Source organism: Lepisosteus platostomus, chromosome 9 (assembly GCF_059453375.1).
Source record: "Lepisosteus platostomus isolate fLepPlt1 chromosome 9, fLepPlt1.hap1, whole genome shotgun sequence".
NCBI classification, from domain to species: Eukaryota; Metazoa; Chordata; class Actinopteri; order Semionotiformes; family Lepisosteidae; genus Lepisosteus; species Lepisosteus platostomus.
Window position 1 is genome coordinate 24,826,618 of NC_142619.1, and position 21,675 is coordinate 24,848,292.

Sequence of the window (21,675 nt, forward strand, 5' to 3'; positions counted from 1 at the left end):
GTAGGCTGTAAAGGGACAGGTAAAGGTTTATTCTATACTGAAAAGAAAATGCAACGTTTTGGCTGGGGAGCCTTCTTCAGCTGTCAAAACACTTGTTTTACACCTGAAGAAGACTCTTCAGCCAAAATGTTGCCTTGTCTTTTTCAGGATGGAATAAACCTTCATTAGTACATTCAGGAAAGTGGCAAAAGTAAAACTGAAATGCTGTCTGAATATGTCTGAAGTGCGGACATATTCATAGGTTATTTTAAATGAGTGAATCAAGGCACTTGTTTTAAAAGGCGGTTCAAGTTTGTGGTGGCCCTGGCTGGGTGTTGGTGTGCAGTTGTGTGGGTCAGGGTGTTTTCACAGGAAACTCCAGTCCCACTTGCTGAAAAGCAGCAGTCTTCAAGAAACCTCTGATTTGAGGTGGTATATTTTGATACTCGATTTAAGTGTTTGTATGATGGTTTCCAAGATTGGTTTGAATGATGTTTCCAATATGCAGGTTGTATTCTTTTTAGAAACTCATCAACAAAGATGTGGTAGACACATAGAAGCCACTTTTTATGAGCTGTGTTCTTCAAAGATACTATTAGTGATTCTGTGCTTATTATAATAATCACAGCAGTTGTGTAGATTTTTTTTTTGTTTGTTTCTAGTTCTGAGAGAGAGGCTTGATCATGCCCATTTTTATTAACTTTTTTTAAGCTAGGTAGTTGTCTCAGGATTAACATTCAGAATTATAGTCACACTATAGATACACTAAATGAGAGATGGACACGAATGCAAACCTTATTGTTGCATTCTGGTGTTATGCTGTTCCAAACAAATCTACTCTTGGAATTGATCGAGGTAGGGATTTCCTTTCTCTAAAATGATGTTTTTTCAACTGATCTGTTGCTAAGTGACTGAAGCACAGTTTTCACCACATCAAAATACAATGAAGGTATACTGATTTGGGATCTTGATTAAACGTCCATGGCCTTTTGATTGCATATGCGTTAAATCAACTTATTCGTAATTAGACACAGGTGATTTAACCTTTTTAAATTTTACACCTGTTAAAAATGAAGGAAAACGTAAAAGACCCTCTTATCAATGCTTTCGGTTACAGTGGAGACTGAAGTGTTACCTTGCCAGCCTAGTTCTCTGTAGCAATGAAGCACGGGAATGTGGCGACCATCCCTGATGGATGCAGAACAATATGCAGTTTGTTGACAAAATAGCCAAGTATGATGGGCTTGGCAGGAGTATCTAGCGTCTACAGACCTCTACCTGTAGGGGTTAGTGGCAGCCTGACTGTATGATGCCACATTGTGCAGTGAGTTCCTAGGACTTGGATGTCCTTTGTGTGGTGTCATCCATCTTCTAGCAAGACCACACACATCCTCATGCCGGTCTTGTAACACCTGCTTCCTTGTAAGAGGAGGATGTGACATTTAGGCTGTGGATGGGCCTGCTCAGCAGTCGAATGTTTGTGGGATAAGCTGGGATGGTGTGGCATCTAGGGTTCTGTAACCGTAAACAGTCTCGTGCATGTCAAGAGTCCACGAGGAGAGGGGCAGACGGTAGCATTTGCAACCTGTTGTGAAGCATGAGTGGCAAATGTTCAGCTTGCATTGCTTCTGTGCTAGCCAGTGATTCTCACAGTGCAAAAATATTTGACAGCTGATTGGCGTCTGATAAAATATTGGTGCTCTTGCTCCAAAAAAGCTTTGTTTTCCTGGTAACCTCTTAATTTTGCAGTTAAAGTGCCACACTTTATAAAACAGAGTACCAGTAAAAATGTCAGGTGTATAAGGGGTAATCTTTTTCCATTCATGTAATGTTTTTTTTAGAAATGTAATATTAGCATGTTTTTACATCAGTTGGTGTCGCTCATAAAAAATGTAAGGAAAAACTACTGGGTCCATTCTTGATGTAGTTGAACAGTAGAATTTCTTTGTAGTACAATGGTGCTACGCTAAACTGGTTGTACCAGGTTGTCATCCGCCTGACATTTATACATGGGAAAGCACCAGTCAAGAGTTTCCTGTAGTCTGTGAAACGTGGTGCATCTGTTGCTAAGTCATGGTGTCGGAATCAGTCCTTGAGAAATTCTGATAAGGGCTCTTGTTTCTCTTAATTTAACAGTAATTAAGTCATTTGAAATGGCTGTTGATAATGCAAGCTTCAGGGGAAAAAAACTTTTATAAAAGCTGCCTATACAAGTATGGATGTCCCAACTCCAACTGCACTTTAAATAAAGCTTTATTTAGATTTCTTGCCGAGGTTTTGTCAAACTTGAACTTTTGTCCTCTTTTGGGATGTTTCTATAGTAACGGTGAAAACTCATGTGTACGTCATAGCTGTATTTTTGGATATGTTTTGAGAACAGATTACCCATCTCCATAACTTAACCTCTGTTTGAGTGAAGTACTGTTATTATTTTAGGATTTAAAAAGTCATGGTCAGTGGGCCCAGTGTTGTTAATACTTTTAGTGTATTGATGTTTTTCATATTAAGTCCTACCAAGATAAGGACTAGGTTAACCTACAGAAGGCTTTAAGGTGGTATTTTGTGAACCCCTGGGAATGTACCAAATTGGATTTAATAAATCAAATTTGTTATATAAACAGTAAAACCAGATGTTCATTAGCTGAATATTTAAAAAAATCTGCTAACATTGTCAAACATGGAATGTCCTTGCAGTAATTTAAATCACATTTGGGGTGATTTAATGTACATTAAAACTAAACTGAAAGGGGAATTCTACAAATGACTATATACAAATATGAACTAAATCATTTTATTCGGGTACAGCGAACGTTTTCTGGGGAAATAACCGAATTGTCATTTTTTAATTGCAAAATGAAGAGAAATGGTAACTGGAAGGTTGTTTCCTTTTTGTGACTGTAGTTGCAGTTTGGATGACTTTTTTTGTAAAGATTAGATCGAATTGTATGATTCTAGCGATAAATTTGCCAAATGAGAATGATGTAGTAGGGCAAGATTAATTTCACAAAGAAATGTAAGCAAGTAATAGGTGCATTATGCATGATGAGATTGTTAACAGTGCAGTTCGGGGAAGACTGTCATCGGGATCAGTGAATGCTAGAACAGCCAGTGCAGGAGGGTGGATGTGACGAATTGTTGGTAACATCTCTATTGATCATGTTTTAGTAATTCGCCTAATGTCTGTGTGGGTGGTGTGCAGTTAGGCACAAAAGAAACAGAATTCTGCTGCAGTGAGTTGTAAACAGCTAGTCGACTAAGTGGGGGAAAAGTTGGTAACAATTTTACTGTCCTAATTCAAACTTTGGTACACTAGAAGTTTCTGTAGCTCATGTAGAGAAAAAAGAAGCTCATAGCTGTTCTCTGGGTGCTACCTTATTTGGCTTTCCTATCCAGAAATCGGGCAGCTAAGTCGTTGACCAGTATGAAAGAAGAACAAAATCTTTGTTCACTGTCACACCAGTGGTGATGGGGCTGCAGTCTGCTCCTTTATCAGACAGCTCTTCAAGTGCAGTGCTATGTTTAGTGCCATGTTGGCCAAAAGGACAAGAGGCTCTATTTTTGTTTTTCTTATATACCCCTTATATACCCCTATTGCCCCCTTTACCTTATGGTTCTGGCTTTCAGCTGGTGCCTAGAAAGCTGGGCAACGTAGTCCTTTGTCCAGAAACCACAGGGTGCTGAAGGTGGTGCATGGCCATTGCATGACCTGTCCCTGGTAGTGTTAATACTAAGTAATGGGCTTGACTGTAATGTAACAATCTGTGTTTTTAATGTTATTTCAAAGTAGGCACAAAATATTTTCAAACCTATATACTTGCATTGTCTTGTTCTTGAATGAATGACTACGTTTGTCCTTGGATTCGTCCTAACTGACATTCCAAGCTCATCTAAATGATCTTTGATTTTGATACGTGCAAAGGTTATCGCTGTTATGTTAACACAATAAGCGCCTTTTGGTTTCCTGTTGGAAGAAAAGTTGCTTTCAGTGAGAACATTTCAAAGGTTAATGGTATGTTAGCTGGACACTTGCCCAGTTAATGTATTTACAACGCTGCTGTAGGAAATTGTTTATCTCCTCCTAGTGCCAATTAAAAAAAACTTTGCCGATTACAGCACTTCAGTGCTTCTCTAATTTTGATTTGTTGTGCATAGGAAATCAAACCACTATGTCAAGATAGTGCTTTAATTACACTGTTCCATCTGGAAGAAAGCATATTAGAAAGAACATTCTAGAAAATGAGATGTCAAGGCTTTAGTGATGGCAATAGTACATCCCTAAAATTGAGTTAAATGATACTGTATTTGTTAAATATCAGTCATGATAAACTTAACTTTGAACACGTTTTACAAGTAAAAAATTATAGTTCAACTCTTAACCAAAGAACCTTAGGAGGAATGTATGAGCAGAGTTGTTTAATTATAGTTCAAATGTCTTCTAACGTCAGAAAACAGTTTGATTATCTTTGGCAAAATATTTTTACCCGTTTGTCAGGGTTGATTGGTTCAGATTATTAATTTTTTTTTTGGCTAATTTTAAATAGTTTTATTCAGGACAATCCATGCACTTCTTTAACTCTGACCTTAAAAATACTATGAATTGGAAAACAAAAGACATGCAGTCTTCAAAATGGCTGTTCCATCTATTGGAGACGATGGTCGCCTGCTCTTTCATATACCTAATGAGGACTTGGTTAATATTTTGTGCTTGAGTTTGGCAAACCACTCAAGTATCTGAAAATGGGAAATACTCAGAACTTAGATATTCTTCACATGGGACATAAACTAGACCTCTTTAAGATATAAAACAAGTGTGTGGTGTTTTATGGATTTTTTCTATATTTGCAATACTGGTTCTTTCCGTGTAATCAATCTAATACCTAATTGAACTGTGCTATGAATGGATTTCTGCTGTTATTTAATATGAACTATCCTTGAATTGACTGCCCCCCCTCCATGTTTGTTTGCAAGTGGTGAAAAGTAGATGACAGTGACTAATGCTCTTTGTTTCCAGAGGTAAATATGAAGCAGGAACGGCAATACTGTGACATCTTGGAAAGGCATCTGCAAAGAATTGCACCTGCTCTTGCGTAGTGACTAGATCTGTCAGTATCCTATTTTGTCTGGGCAAGGACTAGACATGATTTGTGGACTATTCTTAGTTCTAATTTAAGTCACACTGGATATAAATGATTTCAAGTGTGATGTGTAGCAATCTGCTTTAAAGGCACTTTAATAATCTGCTCCTTATTGTGTATACCAATCTATTTTACTGTTCATTACTGTTGAATAGAAATTAATATATATATATATTACTTAATTTAATGATTCCCTGCTGATTATGGAGTTTATTTCATTTCAAGTTGGCGAAATCCCATCTGCTTTAGTATTTGCATCACGGAAATTAATATTGTAGATTCTTCACAGTAATGCACAGACAGTAAAGACTTGGGATTTAATGTGTAGACCTGCCTGATCCAGATAGCACACACACTTTTTATTCCAGCCACAGTTTTTAAGACAACTGAACCCTCAGTTATCTTAATAATAGGATTGTTTTCAACTGTTGTAAAAGAGTGCCTTTTAACGATTGCAATTCATAAGTTCATAATATTCCACACTTTTGAGTAGGAATAAAGTTAATTAAGAATGTAACTGGGATGATGATTAATATTAATGTGAATCACTCGGTCCAGCATAGGGAACCAGTGCTTTAAGCAAAGAAACCCTGTTTCTATAGATTTTGATACCTTTGTCATAATTAGACACTTGTTTATTACACTCTTAATCTGGGTGAGCTTCATTTTATTGTATTTTCCCACTTTGGTAGTGAGACCTGGCTGTGTGGAAATAAAACCCTTACAGATGGCAGACTTAGCCACTTCATTTTGTAACAGTGCTCATGTTCTGAGTGAGGGGTTGCTGCAGGAAGTTTCTTCTAATTCTCACATATGCCCCGAGTTGAACTAACCATGTCTTAGACTACCACTGTGCACTACAGCACTGGCCTGGCCAAACAGGTTTAAACAGATATGTTGTCTAACTGAGTGCTACGTTTGTACACGCCTGTGAACTTAATGAATGTTCAGCATTTCACATTGCAGGTAGCCACTGTTGAAGACGAATTGTTCATTTCACAGTCTACTAATTATGATTCATGTTGATTGTGCTATTTTGAAATATCGTTAAGATACTAAACCATTTTTTTTAAACTTTGCAATTTAAGATATTTTTGAGTGCCTTATCTGTTTCATGGTTTAGAGAGTTACTGATCTATTCTTTGTACTTGTGATATTTTAGGAAGCTTATGTGTGTAAGGTAATATTACTGTTGGTTAAATTTGCTGTACCAGCTTGAGTAAAAGACTAGTTGTCTTCTCCATGCATTATATTTATGCTTGAAATGCATTTATATGGCACTGAGATTTATATTTACAAGTCTTGATTCCTTGCCAGCTTAAATCATAATCTAGGTAAATCAAGGTGTTATACAGCATTGTTAGCTGCATTAAGCTATTGTATGGTTTCATTTGGATTCTGTATTTCGATTTAACAGTCTGCTATATGTTTGTACCAGTTTTGCACATTTTGGCTACAGCATATCTTAGACAGCAGCCACTAGGACACAAAGTGTAAGTAACTAGGACAGCTATAGAAAGCTCTGTGATTCACGTAAAGCATTGCGTAGGTCTGTTGCCTGGATATAAAATGTTATTATTTCAGCCTGCAAAGGTATATGGATCTTCAAACTTAAGTCTTTCAATTACGCAATTTCAAGAACACCAAGATAAATGAATTTTTTACTATGGCTAACCTGAAAATTACTTAAAGGTTTTTTTACATTGTGGTTTGGGATAATAAAGCTCTACATCTGCAACTGGTATTATAAAGTGTTGTCTATTTATTTAGTTATACGCAGATTACAGTAAAACATTTAGATTTGAATGTTATATAAACAGTTTATTGATCCAATTAACTGATTGAATCGTATGCATTTTATAATACATGGTAGAATTTAGTCATTGTGAATAGAAAAGCTAGCTGTACACGCAATTAAAGTGAATACAATTTCTTGTTTTATTGGGCTATAGCAATGAAAAGTAAAAGTTCAGCTGTATATAAATGCTATAACGTATGTTAAACGTGTTCACAAATCATGTTTTTAAATTACTTTTAGGACATACTATACAAATGGGTTTGAAAAGCATATTATTCTTGTGAAGGAAATGTTAGGCTGCTAGCTAGGTTACTGCTAGAATTCACTTTAGTGTAAAGTTTTTTTGAGTATTTAACTCTTTTTGAGCATTTAACATTCTTGATCTAAAAGATGATTCCAATAGCCATTTCTTACTTTTTTTTCATTCATTTCTTACTTTTCTCACTTTTTTCAAATTCAAGTGTTGAGTTATACTGATATTTTAAAGAAAAATGTTCCTATAAAATGTTCCTAACAATATTTCCTTTGTAACAACAATGAATGTTGGGAAATGCCTGTCTGTTGCACTGCTTGAGTTTGCAGTAGATATCTTTAATGATAGGATGGAAAAGATGAATATTCCCCTGGGCAGTGGTGACTGTGTGAGGCAGATATGGTACATGCTCCAATTACATAACCTTAAAGAGCTCATGCAATCCTCATTAGCTAAAATAATACGGCTATCTACTGTCAGGGTGTTCACTAGTTTTGTTATCCATGTTTTGTAATGATAATTCCATTTCTTAGTTCAGTTTAAATGAATAATTCTGGAAAACTCTCCATGTGGTTTATACTGAAAGTTGTGTCACTATTGACACAGGTAACATGTTAGGTATAATGAAAAGCTGAGGTACCTGAACAGACAAGTGAAAACAAGGGGAAAGAAACCATAAAAGGTTGAAAAGCCATCGTTTTTCCTGTAAGAGGTCGTTGCTGCTTTAGGTAAACTGTATATGACCTGAACATGTTTTACTTGTATGTGGTTCCATGTGTATAGATACACAAAAATGTACCTTTGAAACATTGTAGTTGGTCCTCAAAGTACACAGGGGATAATTATGATTAAAAAAGCAAATTCAGCAGGTATCCCAAAAAAGATAACTAGGGGTCTAAAGGAAGTACGAGTTTAGGTTTCAGACTTGAAGCCATCCTTATTAATCCAATACAAGTCTTAAGTCAATAAATTGTCAATTTGCTGCTGCACTTTACTGATCTTGACTTTACTGATGATGCTGATAATGAAGATAGACCTCTAAGCTTTCAGCCGGGAAGGTTAGGGAGTATGGATTGGGGACTGTTTGGATTTCTCCCGCATGTTTGCAGGGAAGCTGCACACCCTCAAGTGCTCTAATGAGTTTTTAAGTTGGGTTCTGTCAACAGTTTCCAACATCAAACAGGTCTTGGAGTTTCTTGGCTAATTAGGACCCTCATCTTCATTGCTGGAGCTTACCCGAATCAGCCCTTCCACGATGAGTTTGGTTGTGTGGGTTCAGGGCGCTCCTCTGTGTCCATTGCCTGGAGGTTTTCCCTCCCCTCCAACACAGCCCAGTTCTGTAACTGTTTTTTGGGGGAAACCGCAGAAATCACTCATTTTTGGACTTTCAACATGCATTGGTAGAAGCCTTTGTTTCAGCAGAGATGTGCATTATGTTTAAATTGCATAGAAGAATGAAATATTGCAGTCTGGAATGTTGTAGAGTTTTCACTGCAGGATAACTGTCCTTTATCTGCTGCAAAAGGAAGTCTAAAATGAGTGAAAGCCTTGCTTTGGGTTGTGAGGGACATAAGATGATAGCCTGAATAGAGCCAAGTTCTTGTTGGGTTATAGAACACAACAAAAACAAAGTATGCAGATGCCTATCCTTAGAACTCTGAAGGTGTTGTTGTCCAGTTCTACATGCAGCCGTTGAATGTCACAGAAATCGGGGGTTAGACACGGTGTCATGTGTTTTTAAACCCAGAGTTTAAGAAATGTAGGTCATTTGCAGTTTAAATGAAGTGTATTTTTCAGGGTTTTGGCTTTGAGTCACAGTACATGGCACATTATCACACATGTTCACTTCTGTAAGTGACTATTCATTAATAGTTTTCTGGCAAAATAATTTTGAGATTGGAAGATCCCCCATAACACGAAACGCAGTGGTCTCCATATCTTCTCTTTAGCTGGTAAAAGTTATCTATAAGTAGGAGTTCTCTAAATTACAAAGAAAATAACTTTATTAACTAACTTATAGTAATCATTATTGTAGCCTATGTGAAATTAGAGCTTGAATTAAACATGATCTGTTAGAAAAATGGGCAGATCGTTTATCTTTTCAGCTGACTGCATAGGAAAAAAGTAGCTATATAGCTACCCTGTGCTTTTGCTGCTTCATGGGCTGCAATTGAAAATCACATTCTTGAATTGCAGGTTTGATAGATTGAGTTAGTGAAATATCTTATTGGATTGTCCATTTTTTTTTCTTTAAGGTATGTCAGCGAAGGATTCAACTGTTCTTGGTCTTCAGTGTTTCAGTCATTATTTTTTGTTTGGGTCTATCGCACTTGAAACTGATGCAGTTCAGAAAGCAGCTGCCAGTCTGGGTTGACAAGTGAAGACTTGCACTGCAGCGTAAACGGTATAATATCCCTTAAAAACCCTGACTGTAAGGTTTCTGCTGGTATGTGCTTCAGACAGTCCCCCCCTGAAATGTGATTTGTCAGTTCTCTTAACAGTCTGTGTAAACTGCTGTCTTTTCCCCAGTTATCACTTTTTGCCCAAACACTTTGGTGATATCTTAAAAAGAAGACGGAGGATTACTTCTCAATGATCCTGGTGATCCAAGTCTTATTTTACAATTATTTAAAAGAAGAGGAGCAATTTATTTTAAAGACCGCATTTGCAGGGGATTCCTTATGTTGCTAAAACTGTGAAATCACAATGTGTCAACCCAATTTGTGATTATCGCTTTTGTCTCAAGGCAAGTTCCATATTGACTTCTTTTAAAAGGTTTAATCTTGGAAGGAACTCTGCTGTAGGGGCTCTGTAAAGCCATGCATTGTTCTGGACAAGCCTCAGCCCTGCGGTGTACAGAAATGTCCGACAGGGAGAGGGTCTGGCTGCACCTGGTAACAGATGACAAAGCTCTTCTCTGAACAGGCTCTCTTTATAGATGGCCAACTCGGTTACACGCAGACATGCTCAGATAAGACACTGGAAGTGCATTCTCAATTCTTTCCATATACGGTACAATAAACTGCCCAAATTTGGTCAAGTATTTTAGTCAGATTATCATGTGCCTTGAACGTAAGGCCTGCGTATGATACCTTTTTCAACTTTGTTGTAGCAACAATAGTTAGGGAAATGGGTGTTTTGTGAAATGGGGGGTGTTGGGTTTTTTATTAGAATGGGAAAGGCTAGTTCATAGTTTCTGACTGCAGTTTGTTTGCAGGTGCATAATCTTTCCATAGGAAGATGGGGGAAAAAAGTTATGCTCATTTTAGAAAATTTAGTTTTATGTAAAGTTTTTTTTTTACATGATCAAATATTTCAGGGTTGAATAATTCTTATTTCTAGCCTTTTATATTGCCCTCAGCTGTGAAATGCTCCTATTTCAGAATTTTCCTTGTGTGGAGCAAAAGTTGGCCAGTTACTGTGTTCAAAATTCAGTTTTTTCTAAGCTTCTTTTAATGTAAGGAAAGAGAGACCTTATTATAATCTTTCTTTTGTAGCTTTTAGTTTGGAATCTGTGACAACTTTTGTTTTAGGTCTAGTTTTCACAGATACTATGCCTGTTATAGTAGGAACTGAATTGTTTGTCATTTAGAATGTATTACATTAAATTGCTGTTGCTTAATTCACTATAATTGGTGCTTCACTGAAGTGGAAATTCTTACTCCATGCTCTTCTTACTATATACAGTACTTATGCCATGGAATGTGACCTTGATCATAAATTCCAGCTGAAGCCATTTGCATTTCCCTCTAGCAATAGCTGTAACTCCTGTGGCTTATTGTAAGAGTTGTCTGATAACCTGTACTTCTATTAATTGCAAGTTTTAGTGATCCACGTAACTGCTTCCAATAGCTGTAGGTCAGGGTCCAATGTTAAAAGCGATAAGTGAATGCAGCGCACTTCGGTCTTGAAAATGACTAAGAATTAAAACAAAATCTACAAAAGTTTTTACATCTAAAAATCTTTCCCTTCTGATTTTAGGTTGGTATTTGAAGTTTTCTTGATAGGCTTTTCCCTACATTTTGAATGTTTCATACAAATATTTGATTTTACAGTCCTGATGTCTTTCAGAGGGGGCAGCAGGTCGAGCTGTTGAGCAGCCTTTTTTCCACAGACAATACGTGTCGGCTCTTTTCCCAGCGGTAAATAAGGTTTTTCAAAAATAGTGTGGGGCTTACCTGCTTTAGTAATCCGCAAGCTTGTATTTTTCCCCGTTTCCGTTGCAGGAGTCCGTCCCAGAAGTTAAAAGAAAAAAACAGTTCTTAAATATTTTTATGTTATCTATCATGCTTTCCTGTGCTCACACGATTGCCAGCTTTCGTAACACACATTTCTATGCATTCCTGTGTTTACAAGATTGTCGGTGTTCCAAAATCACGCACATTCTCCTACATCCCTATTTGCTGGAGATAACATACAATTGGTCACTTAAGTTTGTAGCACGCATTCCTATACAATGGTATAGAATTACATTGTAGCTCTTGTGTCCACTCAAGTATTAGCGCGTGCTGTATCGTAGTACGTAGGCTGCTTATTCGACACATATTAAAATAGAAAATATGAAAACCCGTCCCGATTTTTCAGTGCACACAACAAAGATCCAGGGGCGTACCATCTGGCGGCACTCCGCGTACCATGAGTACCATAGTTTGAGAACCACTGCTCTAGATCATTGTTGTGCTGGAACATCCATTTTCATCCTAACCTGAGCTTCTTGGCAGAGGGACCGAGGTGTCTTGCCAGAATGTCTTGGTATACTTTGGGGTTCATAATCCCCCCCTGCCATTTTAACAAAGGCTCCAGAATTCTGATAAACAGCAGAACCTCTCCACATAATAGAACTCCTCTATATTTGATTGTAGGCATGAGGGTTTTCTCAACTTATACCAAATCTGATACTAATGAGCTGTATTCATTAATGTAACTGTTTCACATGACCATAAAACATGCTTTCAGTTGTCGCTCAGATGTAGTTCTGGCAAATTCAAGTGCACTTGACACTCAGAAGAGGCTTCTTCCTTGCATCCCAGCTATGAAAGCTGCATTCATGAAGGAAATGCTGAATAGTAGCTTCAACACTTTGTATTTTGGTTTGTGCTGATCTTTGTTGCCTTGGGTTTCACGAATGTCTTCAGAACTACTGCTCTCTCAGATTGTGGCAAAAAGATACTTATTTACTTTCAGTCAGTGGCATTTTACATAATGGGCATTTCTTAATTCGCACTACAGTAAAAGTACTATTTTTTGTGGAGTTTCTAGCCATCCCTCAACTTGTTGTAGTCGCCATTTGTGTGTGGTGTTTGGAGAGGTCTAACCCTAAGCGTGATGGTGCATGGTGCTACAGCAAGTCATGTGTGTAATTTCTTCCTCTTGGGGAAACTGGAAACAATGGGAGACCGCTCTGTAGTTTTAGAGGCTTCCCTTATACTTCCCAAGAGCTGAATATTGTTGTATATTTGTTGGACTTTATTTAAATGAAAGCTTACAGGTGTAAGTAAATATAACTCATGTTTTCTGGAGTTTGTGCTTTTCACAATTGATACTTTGCGCTGTATGTTACTATTACAACTAAAGTGAAACATTTTTCTAATTGCTTTAATCAAGACTCGGCTAAGATTTTTGGAGTTTGATATGTTAAGTGATGTTGCAATTCAGTTTATATTGTTTTCACGCTATTTGCAGTTTGGCACAATGTCATGTACTGCTTATTACTAAATTACGTATTACTAAAAACTAGATACCACAACAAATGGAGGTTCTGTTCATGTTCAGATATGTAATTGTACTTTTGTGACTCTGTACCAATATCAGAAGGTCTTCTCAAAGTGCTGTTTGGAAGAAATGTCTGTATTAGTTGTTTTTTTTTTCAGATATTTGCATGAAAATACTCCTGGTTGTACTCACTTGGCTGATTTCAGCTAGACGTGGTTTTAATGCATCACACTGTAGCTGCTGTATATCACATCATTGAAAGCCATGTAATTTACAATGGGCAGTTTAAACGAGTCTCAGAATGAGCATTGGAATTTGCTTCCATCAACAATATATGCAGCATGCTGCCTGCCTTGTTTGGAGAGCTGGATCAATTTCTGACGTCTGCAGAATGTCCCTAATGATAACTGTAAATCATTCCATTCTTATAGACATTTGCACCATCTACTCTCTTCTTTTTCATTCTGCACACTACATATAACCAGTTAGTGTGTTTGATAGCTTAATGAAGCTGGATGTTAGTAGTGTTAATAAAGATGCTGCTTGTGTCCTGTAATGTTCAAGCAAGGCAAACATGCAAGCATATGAACTGGAGTGTCTGGGAGGATTGTAGGTAATTTGAAATTTTGTCCTGAATCAGAATTGTAGTACTTATGTTCAGTGTTGGCTTCATTGAGTAGCATGCCATATATGCTGTACAAAATTGATTTCTGAGCTTGGAATTTGTAATTTTACAAGCAGTGCTGTGTTAATAGAATTATAAATGTCAAAAACAGGAGTGTCTGCACTTAAATCTTCTTAAATTGAGATTTCCATATATTTAAAAATCTAATTATATCCATTTTGTTTTAAAAATCTTTTTATTAATGTGTGGAATGTTAAACTTCACATTTAAAATCCTGAAATTATTTGAAAGTTCTTTGAATTAATTCAGTACTATATACCTTAGTTTAAAATCCGTCATTTCAATTGCCTTGTGAAAGGCATAGGGTTTTTATCAGTTTGGGGTTAAAAACTTTGATGCCACGTCTGGTTGAAAGTCATTGGGATTTTCATTCTTCTGCACATTAGAGATGCAGTTAACATGACAAGGCATAATGCCTTAAAATTGTGAAAGTTGTGCTCTCCACGATTGCCTTTTAAATGGTATTCTACAGAGCCAAGTTTCTCATGTACAAAATGTATGTGGTTTATTGTTTTCCTGTGCATGTGTAGTATAACCTATGCATTTTAATATTAATGCAATTCTGGATTTTGCTGCAAATGCTAACCTTTTGACAGCAATATTGTAAGGTGAAGCAAAGAACAGAAATGTTATGGATGTTTTATTTCCATACTAGGACCACGTTTGAGCTGTCAGAATTGTATTAGCTGCATGTTCCTCCGTGTTCTTCTTGCTAAACACTTCACTTGGAGTAATTTTGGATAGACATGGGTTAAAAAGTGTACTTTTTACTTTTCATTACAGCTTGAAACATCACAATGTTATGTAACTGGAGACCGATTATCATCCATGTAAAGTACAGTTCATATACAGAAATGTGCAGTACAGCAGTAGCTGCTTGTAAAAATGTGTGACAGAAGATTAAGCAACTCTGTAAAAACAAATCTGTATGACTGTATGAACAGATGACAGTAGTGCCCCGCGTTGGTCTAGATACCTGGACTTGTAACTAGAAGACTTTTTTTTAATCCAGTCATCCACACAGCTCCCAATGTAATCTGGATGATAGCTTTTCTTTACAGTGTGATAACTGAAAAATTATTAAATAATGTCTAAGTGTTAGAGAATTTACCTTTATTATGCAAATATAATTGATTCTCGTGTTCACCTTGCTCAGAGACATTAACTAAAGAATAATTAACCCAAATTAAAATCTTTTCCAATATTTCACTAATTTCTTTGTCCAAATAGATTGTTCTTAGATGTTCTGGGATAATTGTGAGCAGTTGATATAGATCAGTGGTTCTCAAACTTTTTGGACCAAGTACCACCCCTTATCCAACCAAAGCATCCAAGTACCACCTACAAGTCATCTTATAGGAACCCCAGAAATTATCAATGACCAACATGAGCGCATGTGCACACACTCACACATACATATAATAAATATTATAATAATAAACTTTGTTTAATATATTAAAATGTGGCTTCTCAGTGTTTTACAGAAAAAAAACACATAAAAATAAAAAAGCACCATTTCAGTGAGAGGGGTGAGCCTGTTTAGTCGAGCAAAGCAGATGTGAATTAATTTTTCGAGCCTTGATGCAGTTCACAACAGTCTAACAGATTTTAAATCGTCAGGCATTTTCTTGATGGCAAAGGTCTCGCGGTGGATGTTGCAATGAAACCATTAATTTCTGGAGCAACCTCTCTAATTCGTGCAACTACACCGCTGTATCGGCTTGTCATTGCTCTAGCACCGTCTGTACAAACTCCGACACATTTTATCCAGTCGATGCCATTCTCTTCGATAAACTCATTCAGAAGCTGAAATACGTGCTCTCCTGTAGTTCCTGTTGGTAGCGGCTTACAGAACAGAAAGTCCTCACGGGACGTACCCTCAAACTCGTATCTAACGTAAACGAGCAAATTGGCCAAATCAACTACAGACTCATCTAATTGCAGTGAAAAACATCTGCTCATCTTAATGCGCGCTGTCAGCGTACTTTTGATATAATTTCAATAATTCTATGAATGACTGTGTCTTTCAGGGGGGCAGCAGGTTGAGCTGTTCAGCAGCTTTTTCTCCACACATAATAGTGTGGGGCTTACCTGCTTTAGCAATCCGCAAGCTTGTATTTTTTCACGTTTCCGTTTTTATTTCAGTGTTTATTTTAAGTATTTATTTCATGCGCATGTGAGAGAAACAGACGCTCGGTGTACTTTTCTCAAATTAACAGGACAGAACTTAGAACAGTTTTCTGTTATTTTTCACGCTTTCCTGTGCTCACAAGATTACCAGCGTTTGTAGCACGCATTTCTATGCATTCCTGTGTTTACAACGTTGACATTGTTCCAAAATCACGCACATTCTCCTTTCTCCCTATTTGCTGGAGATACAGTAGCTTTTTTTAAATACAATTGGTCACTTGCGTCCGTAGCACGCATTCCTATAGAGTGGTATGGAATTACAGAGTATCTCTTGTGTCCACTGAAGTATTAGCGCGCACTGTATCGTAGTGCGTAGGCTGCGTATTTGACACGTATAAAAATACAAAATATGAAAACCCGTCCCGAATTTTTTAAGTGCACGCAACACAGTTTCAGGGTCATTTGGTGTACCACCTGGCGGCACGCCACGTACCACTGCCGGTACGCGTACCACAGTTTGAGAACCACTGATATAGATAGTTTAAATGAGTTACAAGCAGTGTTTTATTGTTCAAGTTAAAGGTATAAAGGTATATGTTTCTTACTAGTGTTTCAGTATGATGATTTTAGTCATTCTGCTTATATATTTTTTTAAAGAAAAACTAGTTTACATATGACCTTGAACTGTCAAATCTCTGCAACCTTGGAAAGCCACACAGCAACAAACTGAGATGTTCTGCAAGTCAAGATCGTATTTCCTCCCACATAAAACGTGCCATTGATTACTTTTGCCGTTTCAGCTGCAGTTGTTAACTTTTTTACAAGCAAGCAACATATGATACTGTGCATATAAATTCTGGACAGTCTGCCTAATTGAATTTGTTGTTTTTTTCTATGATCATGTGACAACCAATATTGTTCAACTTCATAGTTCTCTGCTGAGATATTATATTGGACATAAGCACAGTAGGGGTTATATAACCCTTAAAAGGTATCTGGATCTTGATAGCCATTATCTGCTCTAGAACTCCTTGGTAAACTTAATAACAGTTTTTGAAATCGTAGAAAAACAGTAGTGTAATTATTACTGTGAGCTTGCTTCTAATGGTTTAAATCTTTAAGAATAATTTACTTGTCAGCCACAACAAAACATATAAAGTATTTTTGTCAGATAAATGTTTGGATATTAATGGAAAAATCGACAATTTTTGTATGGTAAACTTATGGGCTCAATCACTAATGAAGCTCATTCTCTGGACTTGTGTATATATAAGTGAATAATACATCTCTGAAGTAAATATTGCAGCACCCTTGCTTTCGTTGTGTGTCTGGATATTCTGTCCTTAATTCATAGGCCTTAAACATTTTGACGTTGAGTGGAAAAGATTTCCTTTTGTCAGAGCTTTGAGAAGTTCATTATTTTTTTTAAAAAGCCAAGTTCAGCTTTTAAAGGTCTCACATTCATTTGTGCAACACTTTGTTTTACAGGCCTGCATAGATGACAATGTGGACATGGTGCAATTCCTGGTCGAACATGGAGCAAATATCAACCAGCCCGATAATGAAGGTTGGATACCACTGCATGCAGCTGCTTCTTGTGGATATCTTGATATAGCAGAGTAAGTACATCTGTTTCTTTAATTTCATTACAACCTGTCATTAATGTCCTTGTATTTGGTATTGCATTTTAGACTGGCAAGTGTAAAAAGTGTTGGGAACATTAAGCAAATGATATAGCATTGTCTTCAAATCGGTTTCTACAGCATCAGCACAGCAGATGTATTTTAAGCAAGATGAGGCCATTCTGCCAATTAGTTTGTTTGTTTCATAGCGTATTGATCTGAGAATCTCAGTACCAGGGGAGAAGCTGCTGTGACTTCTATTTGATTGAGTACTAGGAATTTTAGGGTATGTCAGGTTTTTTGTTGTAATTGAGACTTCTTCATTGAAGTACTACTTGAAAGGTTTAGGAAAAGTCCATCCAGTGTTCTTTGTGAGTATTCTCTTGATCAAGGCAGTCTTCTGTCTTTGTATTTGACTGTACTGTAATTGGTTACTGTACTGGTTTACTGTACGGGAATTGGTTTGAACTTTGTGTTATCAGTAAGTTCCAAATTGTAAACATGAGTGTTGGGCTGTGCTGAGAAAGTGGATAGAAATATCTTTGCTGGTGTTTGGATTTATGAAACAAAGGTGGAAGTGAACAGGATTCAGTTTAATATGCAAGAGGAATTTACTTGCATCAGTAATTTCTTGTTTAGTGAAGCTGTTGCACACATTGTCCTCAAGCAGAACCACTAATACCCGTGACATGTTTGTCTGCTTTTTGGCTTAACCCTAAACTTTTGACTTACTGGTGTGTCTGAAGACATTTTGCAGAAAATATGTAATTACATCAGTGTAAACCCCTTGACTTATTGAGCTTTAGCCTTATCAGAGATTCCAGCATTTAACTCTCCAGACATTTTTTTATACTCATTTGGAATGAGGATACAATCAAACCTTTTGAATGGAGCTGAAGTGTGCCGAGCAACTAACCTTTGAGGAGGTAATTTGCAATTTAAAGGAAATGGAATATGTCAAAGTGTGAATTATTGTAACTATTCCAGATTGTAATGGAGTATCATGTGTGTACAATAATGTACTGGCTTTAATCTTTCCTTCAAAGGGTTTTTATTTTTTTAAGCACAAAACTTTGAACTTAACAATAGCTCTTAAAGCTGATGCCTTACACGGCCTAATGGTGTTCAAATGTGTAAAATTAGAACATTGATTTTTATCTTTATCGATAAGAAATTTGATTTTGGGGGGATGAGTACACTATTTCATTGGGTTCTGTATCAGGATTTGTATATGGAAGTCTTGGAAGTTTTGTTCCTTCAATGACTAATTGTATTATTCTTCCAAGATAGTGCACAGAACCCTTTTAACAGTTTGGTATAGATGAATGTTATGGGAAAAATGCTTTAGGCTTGCTTAAACATTAAATATGATATTCTCATGCAGCTGTTTTTTTAAGTGAAACATTTAGGCTAAGACAGATGACAGACCGTCTTTCATGGGGAAAAAATGAAATCGGACATTAAAGCATGTGCAACACAGAAATAATGAGGAATTTACTGCACACATGCAGATTCAGCTCTGTAACATCCTATCTCTGGAGCATGTTGAAAGCTGTAATTCTTAAATTATGAAAATCAGTTGTTTACAGTGTGAAAGAAGTAAATGGCTTGGCAGTGCATCTTTTAGAGAACAAAGTCTGATCTTCTTTTTTTCCCATGTGTTGTGCAAGGATTGTCAGCTCCAGCAAAGCTGATTCTCCCCAGATAGTGTGACTGTATGGTTCTTTGTGGTGGGGGAAAAATGCAAAAGTCCCGTTATCTTTTAATATGTCCTGGGTTTTGCACAGTATACTGCCAGCCTGTTTTTTTATGAGGGAGACGTGAAGTAACAGACATAGTGGGCTGCAAAAAGTATTAAAGATGCAAATTTCAAAGTTGGTGGGATCACTGGAAAAGAAAGGGCAAAGTGATTGGAAATGACTAAGTTTATCTCCGCTTTAAATACATGAAGAAAATATGACTGTCAAATGAGACGTTACATTGGTGCATGAAGCAAAGGACCGAACTAGCCTGTTGAAATAATTGCTATTCGTGTTTTGTATCTTTAGTCTGCAGCCTTCCTTCTGACATCTCAGATCTTGCACGTTTTTAGCACCTGACTGAAAGGAAAGTGATTCTCGATTCAGGGAATCTAAAATGGAGTCTTGTTGACTTCTTCGTTTATGACAGATGAAATGTAGAAAGCATTTCTGCTATAGTGGGGAGAAAAAAAGGCGTGGAGACAAATGTTAACCTGTGTAAAAAAAGAGGAAGAAGAATCATAGTTTCAGATTGAAATTGTTAGCTGTGTAAATTAAGGGTGATTTCATTGATTTCGATTCATAAAGGATGATGGTGGGTGACACGGTTTTCTGTATAGAAATATGGAAAAGTTTGTTTACATAATATTTTAACATATTAAAATAATCATCAAAGAGTTAATGTAAAGATTTGGATTCACATTCAAACTGACGGTTGCTCTGAGAATGTGTAGTCTTTTATGGGAACTGAACTGTTTTGCTCTTTTGTGTTCCAGGTATTTAATTAGTCAAGGAGCTAATGTAGGAGTTGTCAACAGTGAAGGGGAGACTCCTCTAGACATCGCAGAGGAGGAAGCAATGGAGGAGCTTCTGCAAAATGAAGTGAATCGTCAAGGTAACGTAGATCAGGTTTCGATACCCGAGACCCATTGGGAGCTATTTTCTTCTGAAATACTGTCCAAGACGTGTAATCACACTTCCTTCAGATAAACACTATTTCAGGTAAATACTTGATAATGTCCTCTTTCTTACAGCACCACTCTCAATCATTTCCTAGTGATGTACTTCAGGTAGCAATATGTATGCAGCTATAGCGTTTTCAGTACAGGAGTTCTGTACTGGGGGAAATTGCGGTGTAGGTGGGGGAAAAGAAGTGTAAACTCTTTATTTTGTGTGCAGCCGTCATGTTATGATTTTTATTAGGAATGTATTTTGCTATTTATTTACTAATATGTATTACTACTGCTTGCTTCATAATATCAGTGAATATAAAATGTATATATTTCCACTTCTGAACCCAACCTGACAAATGCAGCAGGTGTCATTTCATTCTTGTTCACATTGCTTCTTAAATCTGCCATCATACAATCAAGGACAAAGACTAGACTACTGATGCAGGAATTTACTTATGTTTAAATAATTAAAACAACTAATTAAAACCTTAAGATTTGTGATTTGTTATGAATTTGTTTGCCTAAGTGGGAACTTACTTCAAATGCCTTGCTCTTCCTTAATTTCAATTCTTTTGAATCCGTGTTAATCCACAACTGTTTTAATCCATGAATGTTTTTTTGCAAAATACTGTATGTTCATTGTATTACAATGTGATCAAGTCGGATCACATCCGGCTTGCAGAAATTGAGTAAAATCTGACTTGCACAAAATAACTTACAGTAAGGTTTGTGGAACCAAACTTGTCCTTGTTGAGGGCTGTGTGTATTAGTGCTGCGATCAGAGTTTTTGGAAGTAGTTAAAAAGATGATCCTTCATGTTTTTTTGGGGGGCACAGAACCAGCAGTAACCTTTCACTTCAATATACATGACCAATATCTGAGCTGGCTGTTCATAAATATGTACATTAAAATTCACATAACATACCTTTATGTCCTGATAAATAACATCTTATAGCTGTGCCAACCTGTCTGTTGCCCCATATAGTTGGTATTTTCTTCATGAAATGTCAGTGTTGGCACAATATTGAACAGATTTCTTCATTCTTAACATGCTGTGTTTAATGTGTGCTTAATTTAATGGCCAAACAATGTTTTTGGTGTTTAATTCTCTTGATGTACTTTGAATGTCATTATTATTTTTTCACTTATGAATGAAGATAAACATTTATTTTCAATTTTCAGTTAATTATAGTAAATAAGATTTGAGTTGTGCGCATGGCTTAAACAATTCATAAACAGTTTTTGGACAATGTCTTCAAGTGGTCATTTTTTTGCACAGCTGAAGCAGGACTTATCTAAAATGTCCTGGAACTTTTAAAATATTTTTTTTAACTTGAGTACAACGTAAGTAGAGGAAACTTGGCCATGCAGTGGTCCGTCTGCATCTACCCTTGAGCTGTGTTAATACGTATACTTGAACAAGTACAATGTTACAATACTTCCAAGACAAATAGAGGCTGTTAAAGTACACAATGTGAATTCTTAGATTTTGTGACATTTTCTACAAGGCAATATGGTTTTTAGTCAAATCCTATGATCAGGTATGTTTGATATCCATTTTGAGTGCAAGTTATAATCATAAAATTGGATTTATTTCTCAAGTCACATTTTGTTTCTGAAGAATTTTATCATCTTTTAGATTGTCCTCTTGAATAAACCACATATAAAA

The 21,675-nt window shown here is 36.6% G+C and overlaps 1 protein-coding gene across 14 annotated transcripts in view; it reads left to right on the forward strand.

Moving 5' to 3' along the window:
* Window positions 1-21,675, forward strand: part of ppp1r12a (protein phosphatase 1, regulatory subunit 12A) — an 81,278-nt gene that overhangs the window by 22,343 nt on the left and 37,260 nt on the right. For all 14 annotated transcript variants that reach the window (XM_088647262.1, XM_088647264.1, XM_088647259.1 and 11 more), the window contains exons 2-3: window positions 17,181-17,311; window positions 19,830-19,948. In XM_088647262.1, coding sequence (XP_088503388.1) covers window positions 17,181-17,311; window positions 19,830-19,948 — 250 coding nt within the window. The remainder of the gene's footprint in view (window positions 1-17,180; window positions 17,312-19,829; window positions 19,949-21,675) is intronic.